This window comes from Zophobas morio, unplaced genomic scaffold, assembly GCF_036711695.1.
Source record: "Zophobas morio isolate AGI-343-1 ecotype UQ-CSIRO unplaced genomic scaffold, CSIRO_AGI_Zmor_V1 ptg000005l, whole genome shotgun sequence".
Taxonomy (NCBI): Eukaryota; Metazoa; Arthropoda; class Insecta; order Coleoptera; family Tenebrionidae; genus Zophobas; species Zophobas morio.
Window position 1 is genome coordinate 491,038 of NW_026972110.1, and position 25,327 is coordinate 516,364.

Here is a 25,327-nt window from a genome sequence, read left to right on the forward strand (position 1 = left end):
TAGACATGTTTATAATCAACCAATTGTGAATTTCACCGTCAAGAATTAAAATAAAACCCGCAATGTTTTATATAATAAGCGGAAGTCGAAGCAATCAAACCGATGGTCGTTTTGTTTACAGTTTCTCTGTTTGACTCTCACGTATGCTGTTACGCCTGTCATCTTAAATTAAGAATGTTTATACATACACGATTTTCAGTTGCCTCTGATACGTATACGTGAGTAAATTGTTTCGTTATTTTATTGATTATTACAAATCAATATTCAAAACGACCCAATTCATTTTCCCGAAAATTTGAGGATATAATAATTTTATTATTAAATTATTATGGTATTACACTACATCTATCCCAACTGATATACGTGTCCTTGCAAAAATGTTGATGACGTCATCGCAATTTTTTTTTAAATTCCCACTACAAATATGTAATGAGAAAAAAAACACAATAGGCATGCAGTCGTCAAGTTTCCGACAGCGAGGGAAGTACTGTCTAAACTCTTTAGACGAATTTTTTTTTCTGTTTCTCTGACTATCTTAAAAATTTGTTTTATTTTAATAAAAGGAATAACTAAAGTTCCTTCGTTTTCCAAAAAATGTGTTAAATTTGTTTGAACAATTTTAACATTTAATTTTTTTTTGTAACTCAGTACAAAAATAAAGAATTACACAATTTATGGCCATTTTATACAATATTTTAACTGAGATTAAGTTGATCGCGCATTTAACAAGGCCATTAGCGACGTCTCATTGGCGTAGAGTCGGTCACATGGTACTTTAACGCGGGGTTAAAAATTAAATCGCAATTAAATATTTAATTGAGGTTCTGTAAACCGGGTTTAATTGTTTTATATACTTACTATTTTAATTTTAATAAAAAAAGCCGACCGATCGGCTGTTTTGCCGACCAGTCGCCGACTGCCAGCCGCCGATGAAAAACGGCCGAATAGTCGGCTTATCCGACCGTTCGGCTACTAGTCGGTACATCCCTACTGAAAAGTTTAAAAAACGAAAAATTGAAAATTCAAACAGTAAAAAGTCGAAAAACTGAAAAATCACAAAATTGAACAAAGTATTCAAAAATTAGGAAGTTAAAGAATTGAAAAATTGAGAAATCAAAAATTCAAAAAGCAAAGTCGAAAAAAGTAGATTAATTGAGGCATCGGAAATATAAAAATTCTGAAACGTCAAAATTTGAAAAATTAAAAAATATTGAAGAACTGAAAAGTCGAAAAGTCTAAAATTTAAAACATTGAAAAATTAAAATATCGTAAAATTGAAAAATGGAGAAATCTAAAAATCAAAAAATAAAAAAATAAAAATTGAAAAATCTAAAATATAAAAATCGAAAAACTAAAAAATCAACACATCGAGAAATATCATAATAACTATATCTACTATAATGGCCGTTCATTTTTTTATTTAAATAAAGGATGAATTTAAACGCATACACCAGGCATCCTCCAAAAATTGGGATTTACTGGCATGTTGTCAACATGTGCTTATCATAACAATAATAATTAAAGAAAAGCTGAAATTTGGTTAAAATTGGACAAAAACCTTTCACCAGTCCACCGTTCATTTGGGGATGGGCTATTTTGCTTTAACGTAATCGCACTGGCCACAAGTTTGATGAGTTGGTGTTCGTCCAGACTACTGTTAACGTAGTTCACAAGAAAAAAGGAGGGAGAGCCACTATCCACTATTACGTTTGTGGATGAAGTGAAGTGAGGGGTAAGACGGAGCATTAGCCCCGCACTTGTCCATAAGGTTGCCTCTCTTTTAACATCTATACTCACTGGTAGAACATTATTTATACGAAATTTTTAGAGCATTTGACCAAAAAAATACACGTTCCTACAATTCGAATGCTTGCATGCCAATTTAATACTTGTATTTTTTCTTCTGTTGTATACATTTCTCAAATTTCCAAATTATATTTTGACAAGTTGACAAATTTAATTTTTTTTAAATTATCAGATAGGTTTGATGTAATGTTGGTTGCAGACTTCTAATACATTGATGTGTTTTTTTTTCAGATTGAACATAGGGAGTTTATGGTGTATGTTCAGAGTTAAAAAAATGTTTCTGTATAAAAAGTCTATATTTACACCTGACATTGTTGACAGTTGACAGACCATCAGCATCAGCCGGTCAGATGAAGTAGAAATAAAGCGCATGCTTAGTGCTCGCCAAATCGTAAACTTCCGGACATATCAATCGGCCATTTTCGACAATAGGTAACATTGCGCGTATGTGAACTCCTGACGGCGATGCCCTGCCTTGTGCTAAATTAACAGTTTTGTGTATTGTTTGTTGTTATTAACCTAAAATCTATTTCTTCAACTGAAAAATGAGACGCAAAGTATTGTTAGTGCGCGCCCAGTGCCAGATGACGGATTACTAGTTCTGTTCTGTAGAGAATAACCTCATTTTGGGTAAGTGTTTTAAATGACAGTTTTCGCTTCATGTCCTTGCGAGAAGGGTGGCGAGCACTTAGTTTTATAAACAGGCAGCCCTTATTTCTCTTGGCTCAAATAGGTATTGGTAATGTTACTGGTAAAATTCACATGTTTTGTTTTAGATCATTTGTTTGTTTTTTTTAATTTTTGTATAGGTGCGGTTTTACTTTTCGAATTATTAACGTTGTGTGATATTTTTTGTATTAACTTCTTTATGAATCAAAGAATTTTAAAAATTGCCAGTAAGGTGACCCGACAAATATGATATATCCAATTTGCATGTGCATAAAACCAATAAAAAGTTGAGCATAGTTGTATTATAACATGCATTTCGAAAATGTCAGCAACTGCAGTGTATGATGTAGAACTATCTACCATTAAAATGAAAACAGTATTAGTGGTAATTTACTTAAAGCAGTCTAAGGTTCCAGTTACAAAGACCAGTTGAAATGTTTGTAGACTAGCTATCGTTTCAGAGAGCAATTGGACATTTCTATTTGACTGTAGTTATGGCGCTTTTCAAACCGTCAACAACTGCTTTTCATTTAACTCTTTAAGTATGACAGGAGATCATTTCACTTCAGACTAGCTCAAATTAGATCACGTTTGAGTTACCTAGAGTCACTCAATGCTTAAATGCAAACTAGCAAAAGTTTAGGATTTAATTATTATTATTAACAAAACGTTTCCGATAATCATTTATTAATGCTTACATTAAGAACTCATTTTATTTCAAAAATTGAACGTTAACGTGCTTTATTAACGATCAATTAAAACAATGTGCACCATAGAATGTAGGTATTGCTGGTTGCATACTCATTTGTTAGCAAATCTGCAAAATTAAGGCTCCTCCACAGTCATTAATAAAAGATGCCAAAATAAGGGAAACCGCCGATCCATTTTGCGCCTTTATTTTAACATAGTTTAGTACAGTTACTATTACATAAATCGCGTACAGATGACAATCCGAATTTGTATCCATGCTATTGATTTTGTATTGATTTTGACACAACGTAAAAGTGAGGTTGTACGGGATTTATGCTCATGACAAAAATGTTTAAGGAAGCGTTTTGTATTTTCAAAAAAAGTAGCAATTTTTAAAATAAAAAATAAAAGTGCGAGTTATACTTAGTTTTCAGCGAAGACTATAACTCAGTGTGCTTTTAAAAAATATCTAGGTGATAGAGAATTTTTTTCTACTTTTAGGCGCCATTTTTCGTTTTCTTCTATAATTTTACTTCTTTTAGTTATTGTAAAAAACTACAATACATTTGGGGCAAATTTTGGTATGTTAGACAACCCAAAAATTAGCTGAGGCGGTAAGCATAACTTGGTCCACACAATAGAGCACGTTTTAAATACCTTATTATTTGACCACCCTTTGAAGCGGGGTTGGCCTGATTTAAATCAAGTGATTTAAAACAAATCATTGATTCAAATCATTTTTGATTTTTTATTTGAATTACGAACATATTATAATGCATGTTACAGTCTTTTAAATGCAATTTAATTCAATAAGGGTACAACCTGCGTACCGCCGCAATTTACCTTTCTTATTGAGACACCGCGAAGGCGTTGCAATTTACAAGTACAGTCCGATTCTTTTAACTTTGGCAATGTCGTAAAATAATAGCAAAAAAGACATCTGGGATAAATAAATAAAATATAAAGTTTTTAAAACTAAATAAAAATAAATTAAAAGTTCCAACTTAAGGCACATCATTTTTTATTTTTTTCTTACTACTTTTAAAATTTGAATTATTGTGAGTAACCGAAAAATTAAAAAAATCAAAGAAAAACAAAGACATCAAAACCAATTAAAAAAAAAACAAAAAAAATCGTGATTTAAAAAAATCATTGATTTTTGTTTTTTTTTTTTAATCCGATTTTTTTCCAACCCTGCTTTGAAGTCTCTGACAATAGCATTAAAAAGAAGGATAATTACTATTTATGTTACTTTTGAACCAAAATACAATAGTAACGAAATTAAGAAAATATATTTACTAATTAATATATTAATTATAGTGGACCAAAAGCTATAAGGTTATATGGCCATCATAAAATCATCCCATTGTGTCGAAGTTAAGTTGTTTACAATAGAAAAGGTTTTAGGGTCGTAAATAACGTGTCCACTGCAGCTCGACCGGCTGTTGTGGTTTCGTTCAGGGGCGGCTTTCACTAAATATGAAAATCCACCACTCCACTATTTCTTTACTACCTGCAGCCGCTGAGGGTTCCGAAATAACCACTCGCTTTGAAAGCCGACCCTGTTAAAGGTGAGCAAGAAATGTTTAGAAGACGATTTATTGCCAACCGGTATGCTTAGTGGGAAACACACAAAGGGGGTATTTATTTGCGGTCAACTACTTTTATGATGGTCATATAACCTTATACCTTTTGGACAAGTATACATAGGTGTAATCGTTTTGCGTTTTGTGTTTGGTAAACGGAGTGCCGAGAACCTTTTCTCTATACACTGAACTTTTCCATTTAAATATTTAACAATTACACTGGAAAATATAAATGAAAATACTGTAAAATGTAAATAATAATAATAATCAATAATATGTATAATAAAAACGATTGTATTATGTGCATTTACTGTACAAATTAATGGTTTTATTTTTAATCTCTGCAATTGAATCAGAATTTATTAACCCATCTGGAGAAGCTCCTAAAATTTTTTGCCGTCATCGGAATCCGCACTTTGGATACGCGTTTTTTTAATATAGGTTTTATTTTTATTAATCGTTTTTATTTTTTCGATCTCTTTCCGCTAACGCGTTCGTATACAGGGTGAGTTCGAAATATGTGCAATAAAAAAAATGGGGAATAGCTCACAATAAGATTGTCGCGCTGGTAGTATTTCTTGACCTACTTTTTTCAGTGAATGTTACAGAACGTCTCAGATTAAGAACCAAAAAAGTGAGTGATAGTGATAAGAAACGTACAAAAACACGAAAAGGGCCAGTCATGTATAAGTTGCAGCAAATTGTGGATCGAGTGCTTTCCAAATCGCGAGATTTCGTATGTGCGAACATTTGCATCAGTGGTATAGCATCTCCAAGACCATGGCATGTACCTTCAACCGCAAAGTTACGATCGTGGCCGTGATAGGGTAGAAAGAATACTGCAAGCTGAAGAACAAGTTTTGGAACGTGTCGAAGAAGAGCCCGACATTAGTACTCGCCGACTTGCAGCTGAAGTTGGAGTTTCACAGTTTGTAGTGAATCGCTTTTTATAAGAGCAAGGCCACATCCACACCATGTTCAAAAAGTGCAAGGTTTGGAGCTCGCTGATTGTCCACGTTGTGTAATTTACTGCAAATGGTTGTTACAGTAGTGTCGTGAACGCCCTGGGTTTTTAAAGTGCATTCTGTTTACGGGTCAAGCAGGATTGAATCGCAATGCTGTTTTCAACAGCTACAACACTCACATTTGGTCAGATGAAAATCCACACGCTTGTTAAGAACTAGGATTTCAACGACGGTCGTCCATAAATGTGTGGGCCGATATCGATTGGACGAAACAGTTTATGGAAATTAACAGTGTCCAGAAACTATCGAAGAGCTTCAACAAGTGGAGGTGGTAGCTGCTACAGTTCCTGGAACTTCCGCTGTTTTTTTGCCTATCAACAAATATGTTGCGACGTTTCTTCTAAAAAGCATTCTAAGTTGCCCTTATTTTTATTCTAATAAACAATGCAAAATCGTTGTTACAAGGACCAAACATCCGTCAGAATCAAAACCAAAACCATGAAGCATTACCAAAAATCGGTCCTTCCAGGACCACCATTTGTTTCTACAACGAATAATCTTTCGCACTGACCTTTAACGATGAATGAATGCATGAATGAACGAATGATAAGCAGCGAAAAATGGGTTCTACTTTTAATTGAAGCTGAAAGTGTTTACATCGTTTTTATTCGAAGGTTTTTCCACTTACTGTTTACAAGGTGAATCAGTGACTTCATATTGAACGTATCGAGGGTGGTTCATGGGGGTTTTGCCCCATTCGATTTTTAATTTGTTTTTTTTATATTTCCGTACTACTACGGCACGTGATGCCGTGGCTAAAATTATTGCATATATTGCGAAAACACTCTGTATACAGCAACATTGGCCTCTCCAAAAACTTTTTTGAATAACTGAACCAAGAACCTACCCTTATTATAACTTATTGCCGCACCAAAGCATCGGCCCTGATACGACCCTCGTCCAGAAAAATGTATTCTTTTTCCTCCCACAAATTTATTAACGACAGAATTGTAGCATTCCACAGCTTTGTTATCAACATCGAAAAGTAAACTAGACTACAAAGTTGCAACTCTATTTAAAACTTGTTTGTACGGTTCGTATAAAACACTATTTGCGAAAGTAGAAAATAAAATATCATTTGACTGTCCACTTTAATGACAAAAATGGTTTTCAGAGTGTTCGTGAACTGCCAAATATGTATAAGCTGCGGTCCATGTAAAATATCCTTTTTAAGATTTTCAATTTTTTTATGTAAAGGACTAGGCTCATTTTTGTGAAATTTGATAGCATTTATAATAGCTGTTCTAAATTTTAGAATACTCTTTTCAAGAACATTTTTAAGAGTGATATCTGCTTTCATTGTTTTAACTATTTCTCTAATTTTAGAACAATAGTTACGAAATATGTGATTTCTACATTCAATTTTTTCTATAAAATAATGTGCCCGAACTTTTTTTAAAAAGCTACCATCCCCGTCGCCTATAATTCTCCTATAACGTGAATTGTGAAGTTCCTCAGACTTATACAATACTTTCTAGATTTTTTTTTACGTTTTAGATTTTAAGCTGGCATTATATTGTAATATTTATTCTTTATTTTTACCTAAAAACCCAAAGGATTGATGATATTAGTAAATAAGTACTAGTAATCCAATGACTCCGGGAAATGCCTAACATACTGTGATGACTTCTGCGAAAGCTTAGGTAAATTTAATAGAATAGTATATTGTGATACGAGTTTTATAAGAAGCATTTTGTCGCACGCAAAAATGAGTAAGTGCGACAAAATGTCTTATAAACGAGTATCATACAGCAGAGTTGGCCTGATTTAAATCAAGTGATTTAAAAAAAAATCATAGATTTAAATTATTCTTGACTTTTTTAAATTTTCTTTTAGAATTACGAACATATAATGCATGTTAGTCTTTTAAATGCAATTTAATTCAATGAGGGTACTACCTGCGTACCGCCGCAATTTACGTAGGCCTTTCTGGGACACCGCGATGTTTACGTTTATGTCTACAATGCATGCAGACCGTTTCAAGCTTTCAATAAAAGAAACTGACCATGGTTTTACGACACTTTCCCAAAATTAAAAGAATCAGACTCTGGGAATTTAAAGTATTTTTTTCGTCAGCTGCAGTTTACATTTGCCGATAGAGGCACGATTCAAACATGGCAGAGCCACATATTTGTGATTTGTGAATGTTTGAAAATACGCAGAAAATGAAAATTACAACAACTAAATAAAATATAAAGCTTTTAAAAATTGAATAAACATAATAAAAAGTTAAAACTTGGTCACTAACTTTTGATTTTTTTCTTACTACTTTTGAAGTTTGAATTATTGTGGGTAACCGAAAAAGTAAAAAAATCAAAGAAAAATCAAAAACATTAAAAAAGAAAAAAAAATAAAAAAAAATCGTGATTTAAAAAAAATCATTGATTTTTGTTTTTTTTTAAATCCGATTTTTTTCCAACAATGTCATACAGTATTTTTTCTACTTTGCCCCTTTTTCATAAAAACACATCAAATTCAAAATCTGGTTAAAACATTGAGGGTAAGTTAAAAGATGGTATATAGATAGTTGTAACAGCTAGCAGCTAGCTCCTCCGTAATGACAACGGTAAAAAAATAAATTTCATTACGTTTAGTGAAATTATTATAGCACTTAGTGTATTTATTACGACACGCGATTGCGTATCGTAATAGACTTATTAAGAACGCAAAGTAGAAAAAATGTATTATTGTTGCACTATTTCGTAGGGATGCATTTATCTAAGTGATAGATTACTATAGTAGAAATCTTCATAAAACAGCACGTTGAGTCATCGAAAGCTGCGCGGAGAAAATCGACCAGTGGCGTCGAGATTTTTGTTCTTTTAGGAGTCAATGAAAAATATTGTTGCAGACGTAAATGTTGAAAATTATAAAACAAATATTCCATTAATTATTTACTTCACCTGCAAGTACATTTACTAACGTGAAATATTTCAGAACCTTATAAATTTCATTTATAAACATAACCTCACTTTTAAAATATGAGTTTTTGACGATTTATGCCCAATGTCAAAATGTCAAATATCATCGTATTCGTACCACGAGTCATGCAATTCAAGAGTTGTTATTGTTGTACGATAATAAATAAAATCTGTCAAAAAAAAAGTAACAAGCACTCGCATTGGGCCTATAGTAGCGACGGTAATTTTGGAAATCTTTTGTTTTTCCAAAGTCACATATTTTTAATGCAGGGTTGTTGGTGTTGAACGATGCATTCAATTTAATAGGTAGATTATACAGGGTGCCGCATCCAAGTCTGGATATAGGGAATTAGCATGGGAATTGGTTTTTATTTTATAATATCTCCCCAGATCACTTTTAAAGCTATTATTGAGTGATGCCTTTGTGGAGGTCGAAGAGGGCTATCGGCCAGTATTTTTTTCAAATCGTTGCATCGCGCTCATTCACTGTAAAAAGGTTTTAAAAATGGTATTTTGAAATTCGCGCCCGATCCGAATTGTCGCGAAATGTTCCGTCGCACTGTCGAAGTTCGGCGATCGCGTCTTTCGATTAATTAACCATGCAAAATCAAAATGTCAAAGTGAAATTAGAAAATTATTCTTAGAAATCAACGAATAACTCAAGCTGAATTATTTTATTCAGTGTGATGATTATTGTAGGATAAATTTAAACGGAATAAATGCACAAATTGATCCATTCAATCGTCATAGTGCGCGACCCCGTCAAACGAGCCATCTCGAACTACACCCACACCGTATCCAAAAAGCCCGAGATGAAGACTTCGAGCAGCTGGTCTTCCTCAAAACCCCATCGGCAGTATTGTGACATGTCCTGGGAGCTCTCAATCTAGTAATGTACTCGCGCTGCCTCACTCAGTAATCACTGAACGACTCAAATTGAATTATTTTATCCACTATGACGATTACTGTAGGTCAATTTAAACGGAATAAATGCACAAACTGCACAAAATATTTTATTAGGTTATGTTGCTGGTGCTGGTCGAGTCTTTATTACTAAAATCTCATTAATATGCCATGCGATTAGATGAAAAACCGAGGGCCCGCTTTTCTTATTGTGTGATGATAAGATTTACCATCAAAACAGCTGGCGCTTTTGAAGAGAACCTTTTAATGAACCATTTAGATAACTACAAATAACAAAACTTAGCAATTGTTGATGAATGAAGTAATCAAATGTACGAATCTGGAGAAGTATTGCACTATTTTCAAGAATTGCTCAAAAAGACTGTTCTCAGCAGCTGTACAGTAAGTAAGCTGATCTTCAAAACTCCTACGCATGTTGATCAGCATTTGAGTTGAAATCTGAAGACAATATTGCTGATTGCTTGTTTCAGCGCGTCTCGGTTTGTATAGTTGGTATTGTTTGTATACAGATGGTCGTGAAGAAATCTCCAAAGAAAAAATTCCCAGGGGTTTAAATCCGGCGAATGCACAGGCCAATGAGGAGGTGCAAACTTTCCATTCCAACATTGCGGGAAAATACTGGTTGAAATAAACAACATTTATGCCAGCTGTATGGCTGGAGATTTGGTCCTGGATGTAAACGACCCGCTGCAGATGCCGCACCCTTCGAGTCCCAGAAAGTATTTGCTGAGCTAGCATATTGTCCTACTTCTGAGTATTCAATCCGGATTCGATGAAAAAAGGTGCAATGTCATGATGTCCTAGAAGCCCCAGTCATACACTGACAGTTGCACGCCATTGATAACGATGGTCATAAACCACGTGAGGGTTGTGTAATGCTCAAATTTGATCGTTCTGACGATTTTAACTTCCCTTAAGACCAAATGAACATTCGTCAGTAAAACAAATCCCTCAAAAACTTTCCATCAGCCTAGATTCTCTCAAGCGTTCCTTGCTTACGCTCGGGAAGTAAAAAGTAACCAATAATTATTGCAGAACGCATTTCTTTATTAAATGTTTTTTCATTTTTAATCTCATTGTAGCAATTACAATATTACATCACTATCTGGTTCAGAATGTTTAAACTAAAACAGTAAATTATAAATTTTTGATTTGATTTTGTCAGCAACGATACTAGTTTTAAAGCCGCTGAGTTCGGAGGCCACAAATTCACCAAACACACTGTCACTAGTTTTTTTTGAAAATTTTGCTCTAATCAATCAATACAATTTCCCACTTTTACTACGTTTTCTTCCAAGGCAGTCCTACTTTGCGTTCGTTTTGATAGTGGTGTCTCTTATACATGACTAGCATGTGGAGTTTCGCTCGATCGTCCTCTTTTGGTGCTTGACTTCTTGTCCAAAGTACGATGGACGAGCTTGATCTGTATTCGTTAATGTCTCTATCAGCAATGAACTTGAGCTGTTGCTTGGTGATGGCCCACCTACTTCAGGTAAACATAAATCTCCTGTATTACTATTACCATAACTATCAGATGCAATAAAAACATTTTTTCTACAATCGTGTAAAAAATTACTCGTATCAATGGTTTAGAGTGCAAAGAGTGGCACTTTCTTGCACTAGCGCAAAAACAAAATTATTGCACTTTAATGTCAATCTAATCAACGTCAAATTGTATGTATATAGTCAGGATCACGAAGCAATGCGTACACGTCACGGACTCTGTATGACGTCATGCGTCTACCACGTTTATCATACAAATGAATCGGTTTGAAAACTGTCAACAAACATGTCGGCTTGTTATTGTTTTGGTTTGTTCTATTTATGATTATAGCATGAGAAGACCGTTAGTGTGAAGCAACAGTTAAGAAATAAGCTACACTTGCAGTGTTTCAGCACACAAGGGCATGCTGCAGGCTGCATAGACGCTATGAATTACAAACTCAGGCACAGGAAAGATCATGACTGTAACCCCTTTCACGTGTTTCTAGTCACTGAAGCCTGCCACTCACGTTCCAACGCCGCGGTACAATTGTGTAGGATATGACGAAATTGAAATGTTTTTGAACGTCTGTGTATGCGACAAGCAAATCGGTTGGATGTGGACGGTTGGTGAACAAGTCTGTCTGCAGCCGTACAATCGTATTGTATTGGATGGAAATTTGATCGTGTGGACAGTGTACGTTATACAAACCGTGAAAGCAGGTATAAAAGTCCATTTTCTTCGGACATGTTGCCACCACGATCGCAAATTTTTAAGTACAAGGTCATAACGTGTGTGTACTGCTGCTTGTCAGCAGAATTGTACAGCAGTTGTATCCAATACAATCGTACCCCGGCGTTGGAACGTGAATGACTGGCTTTAAGAACGTTCATTTTTGCATTGACTGCTGGTAAAAACTGCTGACAATTGGGTGTTAAACACATACTTGGAGGGTGGTACAAGGCTTCATACTGTACTTAAAGCTACCAACGAGAATGTTAACATACGTCTCAAACAGACAGCATTGAAGAGTTGTGACAGGTTACTTTATTGACATAGAATAGATACAAAGGTAAAGTATAAACAATAATAAGTATGCATGTTGCACAACGTCGTCGTCTGACCAGTGATTTGTATATTTGGCCAGTGAAGTGATAGTGTGATTATAAAAGACATCAGCAGAACATGCCGCTAGTACAATCAATTAGGATGGTAATGGAAAATAACCTACATGTTACAGTGGCTGAATGCCCTCTGCAGTATTAGAATCTTCACTGTCATAATCACTAAAACTAGAATCTGAATCTTCGTTAATGTCGATTATAAACGGCACAATCTCTTCACGGTCAAATACTAATTCCCGTTCCCACCACTCCCGTATTATTTTATTCATATGGTCAACAGTATTTTTCCACATTGTGGGCGTGACATGTGCTAACGCTTCTTTCCACATTTCCACGGAATTTTTTGACCATAACCATCACGCCCAATGTGTTTGGAATAAAAATTTGTAGTAATTCCCCAAATATTTTCTATAAGGTTAAACACACAATGATATGGCGGCAATCGCAATACTCTGTGGCCATTCTGTTGGCCTAATTCACGGCAACATACGTTTTTGGAGGTTTATTTTTGAAAAACATGATATTTTAAATGAAACGATAGAGAATAGTATATGCATTACTGTGCAACCAAATGAAGAAGTTCCGTTTTTAACAGCTGTGAATCTGAAATTATGTCATGTTGTTAAAGCCATTCACGAATTTCTGCTGTTTTCCATGAACCATTGGGACATTTGTTTGCAAGGGTACTGTGGTAGCTTGGCATTGTCTATAATAATCAGTGATGGTTCTTCAAGATTCATGAGCAATTGAAACCACTTGAGAAAATTCTGTTGATTCATTTCGCCATGATAGTCTGGATTTTTGGTATTAGAAGAAAATACTAGCGCTGCTTCATCAATAAATCCATTGCTTGTACCTGCATGTAATACAATATACCTAAAATATAGTGAGAAGAATAAATAACTAACGTGAAACTGACACATTACTAAATTTTCCCTTCTATTTTGAACATCCTGGGGCCCTATTCTTGAACTCATGCGACTTCAAGTCGTATACGAAAATCGTCGCATGGTGATTTCGTATGCGAAAGATGAAAGTCGCACGCTCTGTATTCTTGAGCGCTAGACGAATACAATTTCGCATGCGACGTATTTGCGTACAGTCGTAGATAAGTTCATACGGCCTAGATGATGCTTTGCTGTCAGAAACCACTATCGACCAATGGAAGATGAGAGGGAAAATTTAACGTTTTAAGTACAACAAAGATTAATTGGAAGTCCCGCAAGTTAATAATATGGAATTTATCGGTTTTACTGTGAATATTATGTTAACTATCAAGTGATATCAATATAACTGGAAACAGCAAATAATATAATTTGTTTTTAATAACATAATTCTTTATGTTTTATTCTAAAACATGTGTCCGGTATAAAAATGTATTAAATCACTTACTAATTGAAGGGTTGAAATTTTCCTAAAGACGACTTTCTCTTTTCTCAAAAAGACAGTTGGGACGGAAGGGTGAATGTTATCAGTTTAGAAAGTTGGGACGATAAGGCTGAATGTTATCAGTTTCGAAAGTTGGGACGGAAATAGCGATTTAGGGATTAAGTTGTTTATTTCTAAGTTTGGTCATTTTGTTCACTTGTAAACTGTACTCCGTACGACGAGGAGTTTATCTAGTTATATTCGAGAGTTTGTGAGTTTATTTAATAAAAAAACATGAGTGGAACGAAGAGTGCGCACATTTCAAGTGAACAAAAAACACGTTTAATTTCGTTCATGCAAGAAAATAAAGAATTACTCGAGGGGAAGTTCACAAAGAATTTTACGTTTAAAACAGCGCAAAACCTGTGGAACAGGGCTGCCGAAGAACTAAATTCCATTCCGGGGGCCCGAAAAGACTGGAAACAATGGAGAAAGGTAAGATAAATTATGAAAAATACAGCTTCGTAATTTTTTAACAAATGAAATTCTCCGAATATTTGAAAACTGTAATGGTATCGATTTTTTACAGACTTGGCAGGACTTGAAGGCTAAAACGAAGTCGAAAAAGGCTGACATGATTAAAGAATCGAAGAAAACCGGTGGTGGGCCACCTCCGGAAGATCTAGATTCAGGGGAAGAGAAAATAATACAAATAATTGGAAATACCGTTATAGAAGGTCAAGACGTCCCCGAATCCACGATTAGGTTTAATTGGGATGGAGATAGTTCTTCTCAACTGCCAGCAGAATTGTTAGAGCCGACAGAAGAACAAGTGGAAGAGAAAAAAAAAGAGAGAATTTTACCCGAAGAAAAACCCCAATTTTCTAGAAAGCGGAAAGCCCGTCCCGCAGAACGATTAGACAAGAGTCTAAAAGCATCAGAGCAGTTGGTCAAACTGACTACGGAAAAAAACAAAATGAAAGGAAAATATTATGAAAAAAAAAATTCTTTTATTGGAGCGGCAAGTAAAGGCCAAAGAAGAAATCGCAGAATCGCTGAAAATAATCGCTAATAGGTTAAGGAGAAATAATGGTAGTCTATTATAAAATAATAAATATATATCATTTATTTTCAAAAATAATTTCTTATTATTCGAGCTTGGATTGTGCGCCCTGCAGCAAGTTGCGGGTTGACTCGCTCGTTATGTGCAATTTGCTCATCATTGATATTCATACCAAAATCCACTTCTACCTCATCGTTGTCTTCTGGTTCTTCTACATTATTAGCAATGCACATATTGTGCAATACTGCACAGGCCTTGATTATTTTTCCCGCTTTTTCGGGGTGGTAATGCAACACTCTGTGTTTAAGCAAACACCTAAACCTCATTTTCAAGACACCATTACACCTTTCGATTATAGATCGTGTCCTTTTCTGCGACTCGTTGTATCTACCTAAAGGCACTTTTTTTTTTATTCACACAATCACAACAGAAAATGTAGGTAAACATAAACATGTGAGTTAACCTCAAAATCACTCCATCACTCAGTTGTCAGCAATGCGCTTCGCTGAGTTTCGGTACGAGTTCGGTAATAATCGTACCCACTTTCGTATACGAAATTCATTTTCGCTCGGTAAAGACCATGCGTTGCTTTTCGTACGACAAATTCGTATACGACTGACCGTTTTTCGGTTCAAGAATGCGAAGTTTGACAATCGTATACGAAATGAACGATTTTCGTATACGAAAGTGAGTCGCATGAGTTCAAGAATAGGGCCCCTGATACTTTTGACACTATCGTCTTGCAATGACCTAACTACCGAACCATTTTCAAATATCCATGTTTCATCAAGATATACACATGGCAAAGGATTTGGGTTCTGTTGATTGTGCATGTATTCACGTAAGAATTTGGTTCTTGCATGAACAACATGTTGTAATTCCATAAGACGCTTCCGTACACTGGTTGGCGAATAACGAAACCGAATAGAGAATGTAAAATTTTTCCCTCAAATATATGTTTCTCCTTCAAGCAATCAATTAATGGCGATCGTGTAACATGTATTTCTGTAAAATAATCGTTAGTATCTATGTATAAGGCGTGCGCATCAAATTCATACTTTTTTCGACCATTCCATATAAGCATTATCGAATAGCACAGTGCTCCGAAGTGCTAATATCACACACTTGCTTTGTTCGGGGGTCTCTATTTCTTGGGAGAATGTACACCTTCTCCGGTTTTTATTTGTTGTACCACGGAGTTCACTGTTCGCACACATACACCCAGAGCAGCAGCAACCCTCTGTATAATGTGACTGCATTACTAATTGTAATAAAATACACATACTTACGTCTTGAACAGCTGTTAGTGGTAAAAGAGGTCCCCCGCTATCGCGTTCTTTAGCAAAATAGTCCACTAAATTATCGTCCATTTGCTTTACATCTTTGTGCAAGGGCTTCGGCATAGTGGAATGTTTACGTTAAAGCAAGCGACACGTACCACGGTACAGGACAGTTAACTTGGAGTTCTAAAAAGAACTGTTATAGTTCTGAGAAGAACTGATACGATTACACGAGCAGAAAAGTAGAAAAACGCGAAAAATCAAACAATAACACAACATAACCAAAGTTGACACCAATGACACTTGTTAAATCGATAAAACTTTAGCATGTTTCGCTATCAGTCGTACCAATATAATTTCCCCCAAATTGATCGATTTTGATCCGTATTGCCACATATTGCGGCGCGTATTTTTGATTTAGTGTTGGTAACGGATCTACGTCATCCATGACGTGTACGCATTGCTTCGTGATCCTGAGTATATCTATATTTTCTTTTATCGAAAGGGAAGCACGTATCATGGAATATTCGGACCAGAGGGTAGAACGCTTTACCTTCGTTGACCGATCGGAAAACTAAGCCAGAACCACGGTTTCTGTTAACTGCACAACCTTTTTGTCTACACACCATTCTTTGAACCGGTTGTAATATCCGTTCGCAAAACTCCCGCACTGTCAGAATGACATTCTATTGGTATGAGAAATAATCCCCTAAAAGATTTTTAAGTTTATATGATTACCGCCTTGAATTTCAAATTTTCAAAATTAATGAATGAAAAATCAAATGTTTATTAACTATTTTACCTTTTTGAGTTGCTGAAGTGTTCAATGTGTTTAAAGAATTTGTCAGTAATTCAAACAAATTGTAGCACCAGAAGCGTAGAAGTGGACAGTAAGGTCAAAAATATATATTATTCAAAAAAAAGCTTTCGTTGTCGTTCGTGTGTCATACTCTTTCTTTACTTAAATTGATAAAAATCTTCAATTAATGTGCTTTTGACATTTTTATTTGACAAGTTATTTTTAGTTACTAATTTGTCACTAGATTGCAATTTTGCAACATATTGTACAGGTTTTTCGCATCTCACCACTGAGTACACTCAGGTCATTTTTTCCAAATCTGACACTGACAGTGCGGGAGTTTTGCGAACGGATATTATGTTCGCATCGGCACCGTTCAACGCTTGATCTAATGGAATTTCGGAAAGAAAACCAAATACTGGTGCTTCGCTTGCCAACGTGGTTTCTTCGGTTCTGAGGTTGTATCGTTTTCGAGGTCTTCCCTTCAAACCAGTTCTTTCGATTCGCGGACGGCCTGGACCACTCTGCTCGGGATGATGTCTTCTAATCTTCTAATCCCTCTTTCTTTCAAATATTCATCGAAATCATGGCTGGTGTACTCGCCCCCATTATCGGACATTTCACCTTTATTCCTTGCTGATTTTCGAGCATGGCCACGTACTCTTTGGTGACCTTCAAAACTTCACTCTTGGACTTCAAGAAGCGGACTTCGCATCATCTAGAACTGTCATCGATGAATTCAATGAAATAACGTGCTTTACCTAGCGATTCGACATGCATTGGCCCGCATACATCCGAATGTATCAAATCTAATATCTGCGTCGATCTAGAAGATTTTTTCGGAAAAGGGGTCGTGGTCTTCTTCCCCTGGCTGCAAACAACACACGTGAAGTTTTCGCCTCTTTCATCTTTCTTCCCTAACTGAAGACCCATCACGTGTTCCTAACGGTCTGCTTCCACCATGCTCTTGGGGTTGAGATAACCCATGCGATAGTGCCATAATTTGAATTTTTCCACAGAAGTCTGAAAGGCAACTCGTTCATCTTGAGTGTTCTTCATGCCGTTTTCGGACTCGTGTACGTAGTACAAGTCTCCTATTCGATCGGCAGTCATTTTAATTTCACCGTTCGAATTCTTCACAAACGCCTTGTCTCGTTTAAATACAATGTCAAACCCTTTATGTGTAATCTTGCTAACAGACATTAGGTTTGTGTGTAAATCAGGTACATGTAATGCGTCATGCAGGTAAATGTTCTTTACCGACCGAAAGTGTCCGTTGTTAACTTTACTGTACCTTTACCGGTCGTTCGTGTTGATGAATCGTTCGCCAAATTCAACACTTGTACGTTATCGCTGTTGATATTAGTAAATTCATTCCCATTATTACATAGGTGTGATGTTGCACTACTATCCAGACACCACCTTGACTTTTGTTGCGTCAGGATCCCTGTCATACAAGTTGTTTCACCATGGCCGACTAGTATAAAGATTATGGCCTGTCCAAGAGGTACCATACGTGTTACCATCTATTAATAATCACACTTAATAATTTAGCATAATTTTAATTTGACTTGACATTATGAGACTTCAAAATGTGTAATGGTGGTTTGTTTCGGTATGAATGGTTTTGTGCCTTTCAAAAAGTGTTAATAATTCTTTTGTCGTTTTTGAATTATTAATAGATGGCAGCACGTATGGTACCTCTGGACAGGCCATAATCTTTATACTAGTCGGCCATGGTTTCACTAGCGCAAAAGTCAAAATTGTCATTTTTCGCTGCCTTCACCTCTTGGGTGCGTTTAGAGCTTTTGGATCTACAGTCAATTGCCTTGTGCCTCACGATACCACACTTGTAGCACTTAAACTTGAACTTGCTAACGCCGTTGCCCGCGTTCGAGTGAAATTTTGGTCTACCCCTCGTCAACATGGCATTGTGATTGGCACTAATGACATTCCTTGTGTCACTTTTCCTCGCATCACTTTCTTCGGTAATTTTCAAGCGAAGAACCTCTGGGGATGGTAACTGATCTCTTGACTCGATAGCACAACCAAAATTCTCGAAACTCTTTGGCAAACTGTATAATAGCATAATAGCTAGAAGGTCTGAATTTATATCCATATCCATTTCACGTAACTTGTCAACAGCATCGAAAAACTTGTTTATGTGGTCTCTAATATCGCCGCCTTCATTAAGCCGCTGTAAGGTTAGTTGTTTCAAAAACGTAGCCTTCCTGGCTGGACCTTTACTCTGATATATGTTTTCTAACTTTACCCATAACTCGCGTGACGTTGTGCAGCTCTTGATTTGTTTTAACTCGGTTGGTGCTATGCACAATATTATGCCTGATCTTGCCTTGCTGTCCATTTTCACCCATTCTGCTACGGCCTTCGCGGAGTTCGGATCTCCTTCTACTAAATCCGGTTTCTTGTACTCCCCGTTGACATACGACCATTCGTCGTTCTAGACCAAGAGTGCTTGCATTTGCAGCTTCCAGGTATCATAGTTTTCTCGAGACAGACTATTATCTATTCTGGCGAAATTGTTACTCATTGCGATGATCTGCTGTCGACACACGACTTTCACCACGAGATGAGTTTATCACACCGCGCACTAAGCTTCTTGCTTCTTACAAAACCAATTGTTTTACGGGCATGTCTGGGCCCATAACCTATTACGAATAAAGAGGTACGTGCTCGTAGAAGCTTTAATGAACCTTAGTAAAAACAACGCAGAAATACAGAATACAAAAACGACAGTTCATTACTTTTTACAATTTGTTCATCTGTTATTGTTTGTTGTCATGACGAACCTACCGGGTCGCCCGTTTGTAATATCTAACAGTATGTCAGATGATATTATTTTCGGGATTTCTCGGGCAATAAATTACGTATTGCCGCATTGGCCATCTCGGTAATTCAGGGTTTATTCCATTTTCGCTCGAATCGCTCATTTTGGGGTTAGCACGGTTCAAAACACTCATTCACTACTTATTTATGGCGTTTTATTTTATTTTGCAAATTGGTTTTTTTGGAAACATTGTTTGGTTGTCATGGTAGCACGGATAACTAACATAAGACAGCATGATGATACCTTTTAGTTGTTGTAGAATTTTATTTAAGTCTCCAATAAAACTGGTGCACGACGTAGAAAAAATGTTGTATGTAACACATGCAAAAGTGTTCTTGCACTTGACGTATTGTCCGACTCGACCTTCAATCTCGTCGGACAATTGTTACGTCGCGTGCAATGATCAGTCACTGTTTGCACTTGTTGCATAAATAACTATTCTTCTTTCATGCCTTGATCTGGAGACACATGCGAAAACATTTCTTCAGCATATAATGCAGTTTCCACTTCAAATGTAATTGCCTCCTTGATATATTCACCATTCAATATTTGTGGCAGTTTTACAATAATTTACAACTGTTATATATAGGAATAGGTATTAAAATGAAGAAGTTTTACTTTTTTTCCAAATACAAAATTTCTATGAACAATATGTAGACCGACTACAACAACAGCTAAAAGTGTGGAGTCTCTGTTGTACAGTACATTTAGAGGTAATAGTCATACATACTATGGACAATAAAGGGAGGAAAAAGCTGAAGTAAATAAAAGTATAAAAACTGAACCATGTTGCTTGTTTATTTCAAAACAATTTCCTTACTTGGCTACTAGTCCAGACAGGGTTCTAGAGGATAGGAGTGCATTAGTCGAAATTAAATTCCCTTCAAAATCGCAAGATTTGTCTCCCGAAGAAACGGTTAGAAAAAAAATAATCAAATTTTGTACATTGACAGACAGAGAATTGAAACTAAAAAAAAAAACATGATTATTACTTTCAAGTCCAGGGACAAGTGCTTGTTACGGGTATTTCACAAGTTTATTTTGTTGTGTGGACACCCAAAGGAATAAATATAGAAAAAAATTATAAAGACGAAGAAATATGGAAAAAGATGTCAGATAAACTTGGCAGATTTTACTTTGGCGGATTATTGCCCGAAATAATTAATTCAAGAAGAAAGAGGAACTTGCCTTTGCGAGAGATTTTTTTTAAATAAATAATTTTTTTTCTATTTTTTATGTACTTTAGTAATTTATTAGGAGTACATTTTTCATCACGAAGACTTGCATATTTTTATTATAGATATATTTTGAAAATGATCTCTCGGCAAATGAAATCATATACGAGCACTTTTTTCGAGTAAACAATGAAGGGAGAAGCTACTGGACGTAGGGCTTTTTTAAAACGCCTCCTTTCTGGGATAAGTAGTAGATACACTTAGCTACTTATACGTGTTAAACAGAAGCTGTATTTTATATATTTTTTATTATTATAAATATATTTATTAGTTTTATTAATTAAGAAAGCAAAATATCTATTAACAATAATATTACAATGAATTTTTAGTAATCATGTGTATTGAATTCAGGATCCTGAGTGGAGTAAAAATATTATAATTCCCCAGTTTTAATTCGATTTTATGATAGTACCTCATTGCGTAAAATTAAATTCCTACAATAGATTACTACGACCGGTCCTGACGGCTTGTTATAAAACTGAGTTCCTTTCCATAAATTAGAAAAATCAGCCGAGAACGCTAACAATCAGCTTATGATAGAGCAGGCGATAAGTGTTTTACCTGGAAAGTCGCTTCCGTAAATTTTAGTGGCGCTCCTATCGGCAAAGTATTGAACTAACGGCCAAAATTCTGTCGAATTGATACCCATTTTTTTCAATAATTGTTAGTTTTTGTTAAAAACTCTGCTAAGCAATAGATCAGTAATTTTCCTCTGATATTCCTGTTAAAATTATTCGACGTATTTTGCTTTAATTTGTGGTAAATTTTGATTTTAATAAACACATTATTATTTAAACAAATTGTACCACTAACAAACATTTAATGACTCTGCGGCCTGTAAAAAGTGATGCTTTGTCCTTGTGCGAATTTTCAAGCGATTCTATGATGGTTATGACTCAAAAAACTTGAAAAGAAAACATACAATGGGGCTTTTGGTTCTTTTTTTACGATATTTCTTAGCCATATTTTTTTAATTGAATGAACTGGCCTCTGCGCTCTAGAATATGAAAAAAGCTGCAGTTTGATGTATGATACATCTATATAAATATCATTTTTTCATACAAAAAACCAAGAAAATGTTATACCTCGCCTAGCGAGTCTCCTTAAATTCCGACCAAAATTTGTCTAATCATCCCCACCAACAATTTTATGACGCCATCTCAATGAATTGTATTTAAAAATGATCTAAATGTTATACAAAAATATGCTCCTATACTTGTAGTGTACGAATCCGCTTTAAGTTTTTTCGCTAAACGTTCAAATATTCGAAAAAACATTTGCAAGTTATAATAGTTTAATTAATGTATTACCAACACGGGATACAAGGCTTCGTAGCGTAGGAAATTTCTAGGGGAACGGTGACCTGAGGTCGTGGGTTAGATGCCGAACTTGACCTTCTCCTTTTTTTTACTTTCTGAGGGTTTTTTGACACATTTGACGTTTCTCAAACTTGGATAACTCTGATTTAAAAAAAAATATATTTAAATAAATAATTCGCGAAGTAGCCTGTGAAAATGTATTTTGGATTGCATAAACACAAATATTACAGCGGACGTTATTCGTGAATCACCCTGTATTATGGGAATAATAAATAAAAAAATGCGGGCTCTCTGATTACAAGCAAGTTAGACAACCAACAATACCTACTTATTGTATTTAGTACATTTATTTCCTTACTGTTCCTCCTGTTCATCATATGCTAAAATAATACAAAGAATAGATTTTAGCAGTGATATAAATGAAATTCTATCAAATCGAATTCGAGGGGATTTTGGAAATTTGTTCGTGATAGAAAAGCATCGGCGGCAATACCTAATTATGACTTACAATAATATCGTATACCACTCATATCATGAAATTGTAGAAGCATTTACAGATTATTTCTCTAGTGTCTTTAGTCAAAATAATAATAAAAGAAATGATTCTTTCTACAATAAAAACAATGTTTTTTTTTGTATTAATATAACGTCGGTAAATGTAGAAGAAATTGAAATTGCTGCAAAAAAATTAAAATCTAATCATTGTGCCGGTCATGACAGAATTCCTTCATTTCTGGTGAAAGACTGTATCAGTGTATTGTTGGAACCATTGCATTATATTTTTAATCTTTGTATAAAATGTTCTGTATTTCCGGAGGTTTGGAAACGGACAACGGTAGTTCCGTTACATAAGGGCGGTAATACATCTGATGTAAAGAACTACAGACCTATTTCAGTTTTATCCAACTTTTCAAAAATTTTTGAAAGCATCTTATATTCCCGCCTGTCTGAATTACTAAAGAATAAGATATCGGCGGCTCAACATGGTTTTGTACCAGGACGTTCGACGAGCACTAATTTGGTGAGCATTTCTCAATTTATATCTGATTCATTGGATGTTCGTAAACAGGTTGATGTTATTTATCTTGATATAGTCAAGGTTTTTGATAGAGTGAACCACTGCTTGTTGCTTGCTAAATCGGAATCCTTTGGATTCTCTTTATTGAAGTTTTTTAAGTTGTACCTGTCAATTATCAGGCATCCCTCAAGGGTGTAACTTGGGTCCGCTGTTGTTTCAACTCTTTATTAATGACTTACCTGATATCTTTAGTGAGGTATGTTGCCTGTTATTTGCGGATGATGTAAAATTGTATAAAAACATTAATACCGTAGATGACTGCCTGGTATTACAGTACAACGTTCACAATGCTTTATCATAGTATAAGTTAAATGAGTTGGAGATTAACAGCAACAAATGTAAGGTGATGTCTTACACCCGTAACATTAATAAAATTAATTTTGATTATGCCCTTCTTAGGAGTGATATTATGAGAGTCTCCGCAATTACTGATTTGGGAATAATTTTTGATACCCAGATGTCATTTAATGAACATATCAAATATGTGACAGCAATGTTGAATAAATTGTTGGGATTTATTACGCATAATACCAGAGAATTTGATAATATTGATGCACTTAAAATTTTATATTTTGGTCTGGTGAGATGTAAATTGGAATATTGTTTTGAAGTTTGGTTTCCTTATTATATGCAACAAAGTAAAGCTTTGGAAAACGTACAGAGGCGGTTCTTGAAATATTTATATTTTAAAGAAAAAATAATATATCGTCCACAAGGTGTGAAAGAAAGGGATTTTCTTGATAAGTTCAATATTGTCCCTTTAAAATTTAGAAGAACAGTGCACAGTGTTTTTTTATTTATAAGCTTGTACATGGTAAAAGCTCCAGTTCTGACATTCTACAGAAAATTAATTTTTTTGTGCCAAGGCTTGAGACGAGAGATGAATATACATTAAATTACCAGTATGTAGGACAACTGTAGGGCTGAAATCGCCGATGCACAATATGTGCCAATATTACAACGGAATTAGCAGTAGAGTTGATATATTTTACGATAATTGGGAACAAATTGTTAAGAGTTTAACACAGGCGTATTCAAAGGTTCTTTAGATTTTAGTAGTTGGGTTTTTATATTTGATCTAATATCGGTTTGCCGCCCGTTTTTGAAATTTTTCTGTAGGGCGCTACATTAATAATAATAAGTCTGGTTCGTTGTGTGGTAAAACAGTACGGTTGATCATTGGGTTCGAATTCCTCACCAGGCAAATTCGCTTTTTTCGCGCACAAACTTCCCGCGCGCAGACTAGAGAGACCGACATATAAACTTCCCGCACCCGCGCCCAGACAATTCAATTCCCCCTTCCTGCGCATAGACATTCATAAAGATATTCCATGGCCAACTCCATTAATCTCTAAAGAGATATGGCCGTTCCAATCGGCATTTATGAATTGGCCATCCAAACAATTGAAAATGTCCGTATAGTGGTGCCATCTGACAAAGGAAGTGATAGTCATCAGAGTGAAATTTGTCACCCAATTTTTTAATAATCTACCCTCGCTGGCAAAAAAGCGACAGAAACCGAATAAATATCTGTTTGTGATACAGTATCCTTATACAAACTGAGAATTGCTTGTCTCAGAAGAAATTTTATACATAGATACGTATGTGCTCTCAGCTCTCAATTTCAACGCATATGCTGTCTCATGTGACAGGCCTTTCGTTTCTGCAGTCACCGTTGAACATCGTCCATGTAATTTTGAAATACCATGTGATTCTTAAATGTTGGTCAGTTGGAAATTCAAAGAATGGTTTACTGGTCTTGTCCCACAAATAATACTTCTAAAATTTTGACGTTCTTTTTGCAATTGTCGCTCACATTAGCATAAAAAAATCAATGTCAGAGATCTCTAATTAAAAATTAATACACATATCACTAGAATTCGCTAGTTTACGGTCACTCCATGGCATACTTTCCGTTCTTGTTAAAAAATGTCGAATGAAACGGCCATATCTCTTTAGAGATTAATGGCCATGGACATTCAAACTTCCCGCCGACACCTAGCGAGAGAGAACGAACTACGCACGTAGGTTTTTGACCTTACTCGTTATCGCTAGTTCCTCTTGGAACTTTTTACATTTTGGGTGTGTGATAATGGAATAGTTAACTGA

General features: G+C 35.3%; 2 protein-coding genes and 1 long non-coding RNA gene across 5 annotated transcripts in view; 2 read left to right on the forward strand and 1 right to left on the reverse strand.

Moving 5' to 3' along the window:
• Window positions 1–2,244: 2,244 nt before the first annotated feature.
• The window catches only part of LOC135121091 (uncharacterized), an 82,903-nt gene continuing 59,820 nt past the window's right edge, over window positions 2,245–25,327 (forward strand). For all 3 annotated transcript variants that reach the window (XM_064045430.1, XM_064045418.1, XM_064045426.1), the window contains exon 1: window positions 2,245–2,436. The gene's annotated coding sequence lies outside the window, so the exon portion shown is untranslated. The remainder of the gene's footprint in view (window positions 2,437–25,327) is intronic.
• Window positions 13,891–14,668, forward strand: LOC135120652 (uncharacterized). The gene is made up of 2 exons (XM_064044992.1): window positions 13,891–14,091; window positions 14,186–14,668. Exons 1-2 carry the CDS (start codon window positions 13,891–13,893, stop codon window positions 14,666–14,668), a joined length of 684 nt encoding a protein of 227 aa, XP_063901062.1.
• Window positions 15,604–16,069, reverse strand: LOC135146093 (uncharacterized). The gene is made up of 3 exons (XR_010283676.1): window positions 15,949–16,069; window positions 15,718–15,899; window positions 15,604–15,664 (listed from the first exon to the last, which is right to left on the reverse strand). It is a non-coding gene; the product is annotated as an uncharacterized LOC135146093 (long non-coding RNA).

What these genes read in the sequence shown, in the direction of transcription:
- LOC135120652 (XM_064044992.1), top strand. Translation starts at nt 13,891, where the DNA reads ATGAGTGGAACGAAGAGTGCGCACATTTCAAGTGAACAAAAAACACGT. An exon ending in ACTGGAAACAATGGAGAAAG is followed by an intron (nt 14,092 to 14,185) that starts GTAAGATAAATT and finishes GATTTTTTACAG; the next exon opens with ACTTGGCAGGACTTGAAGGC.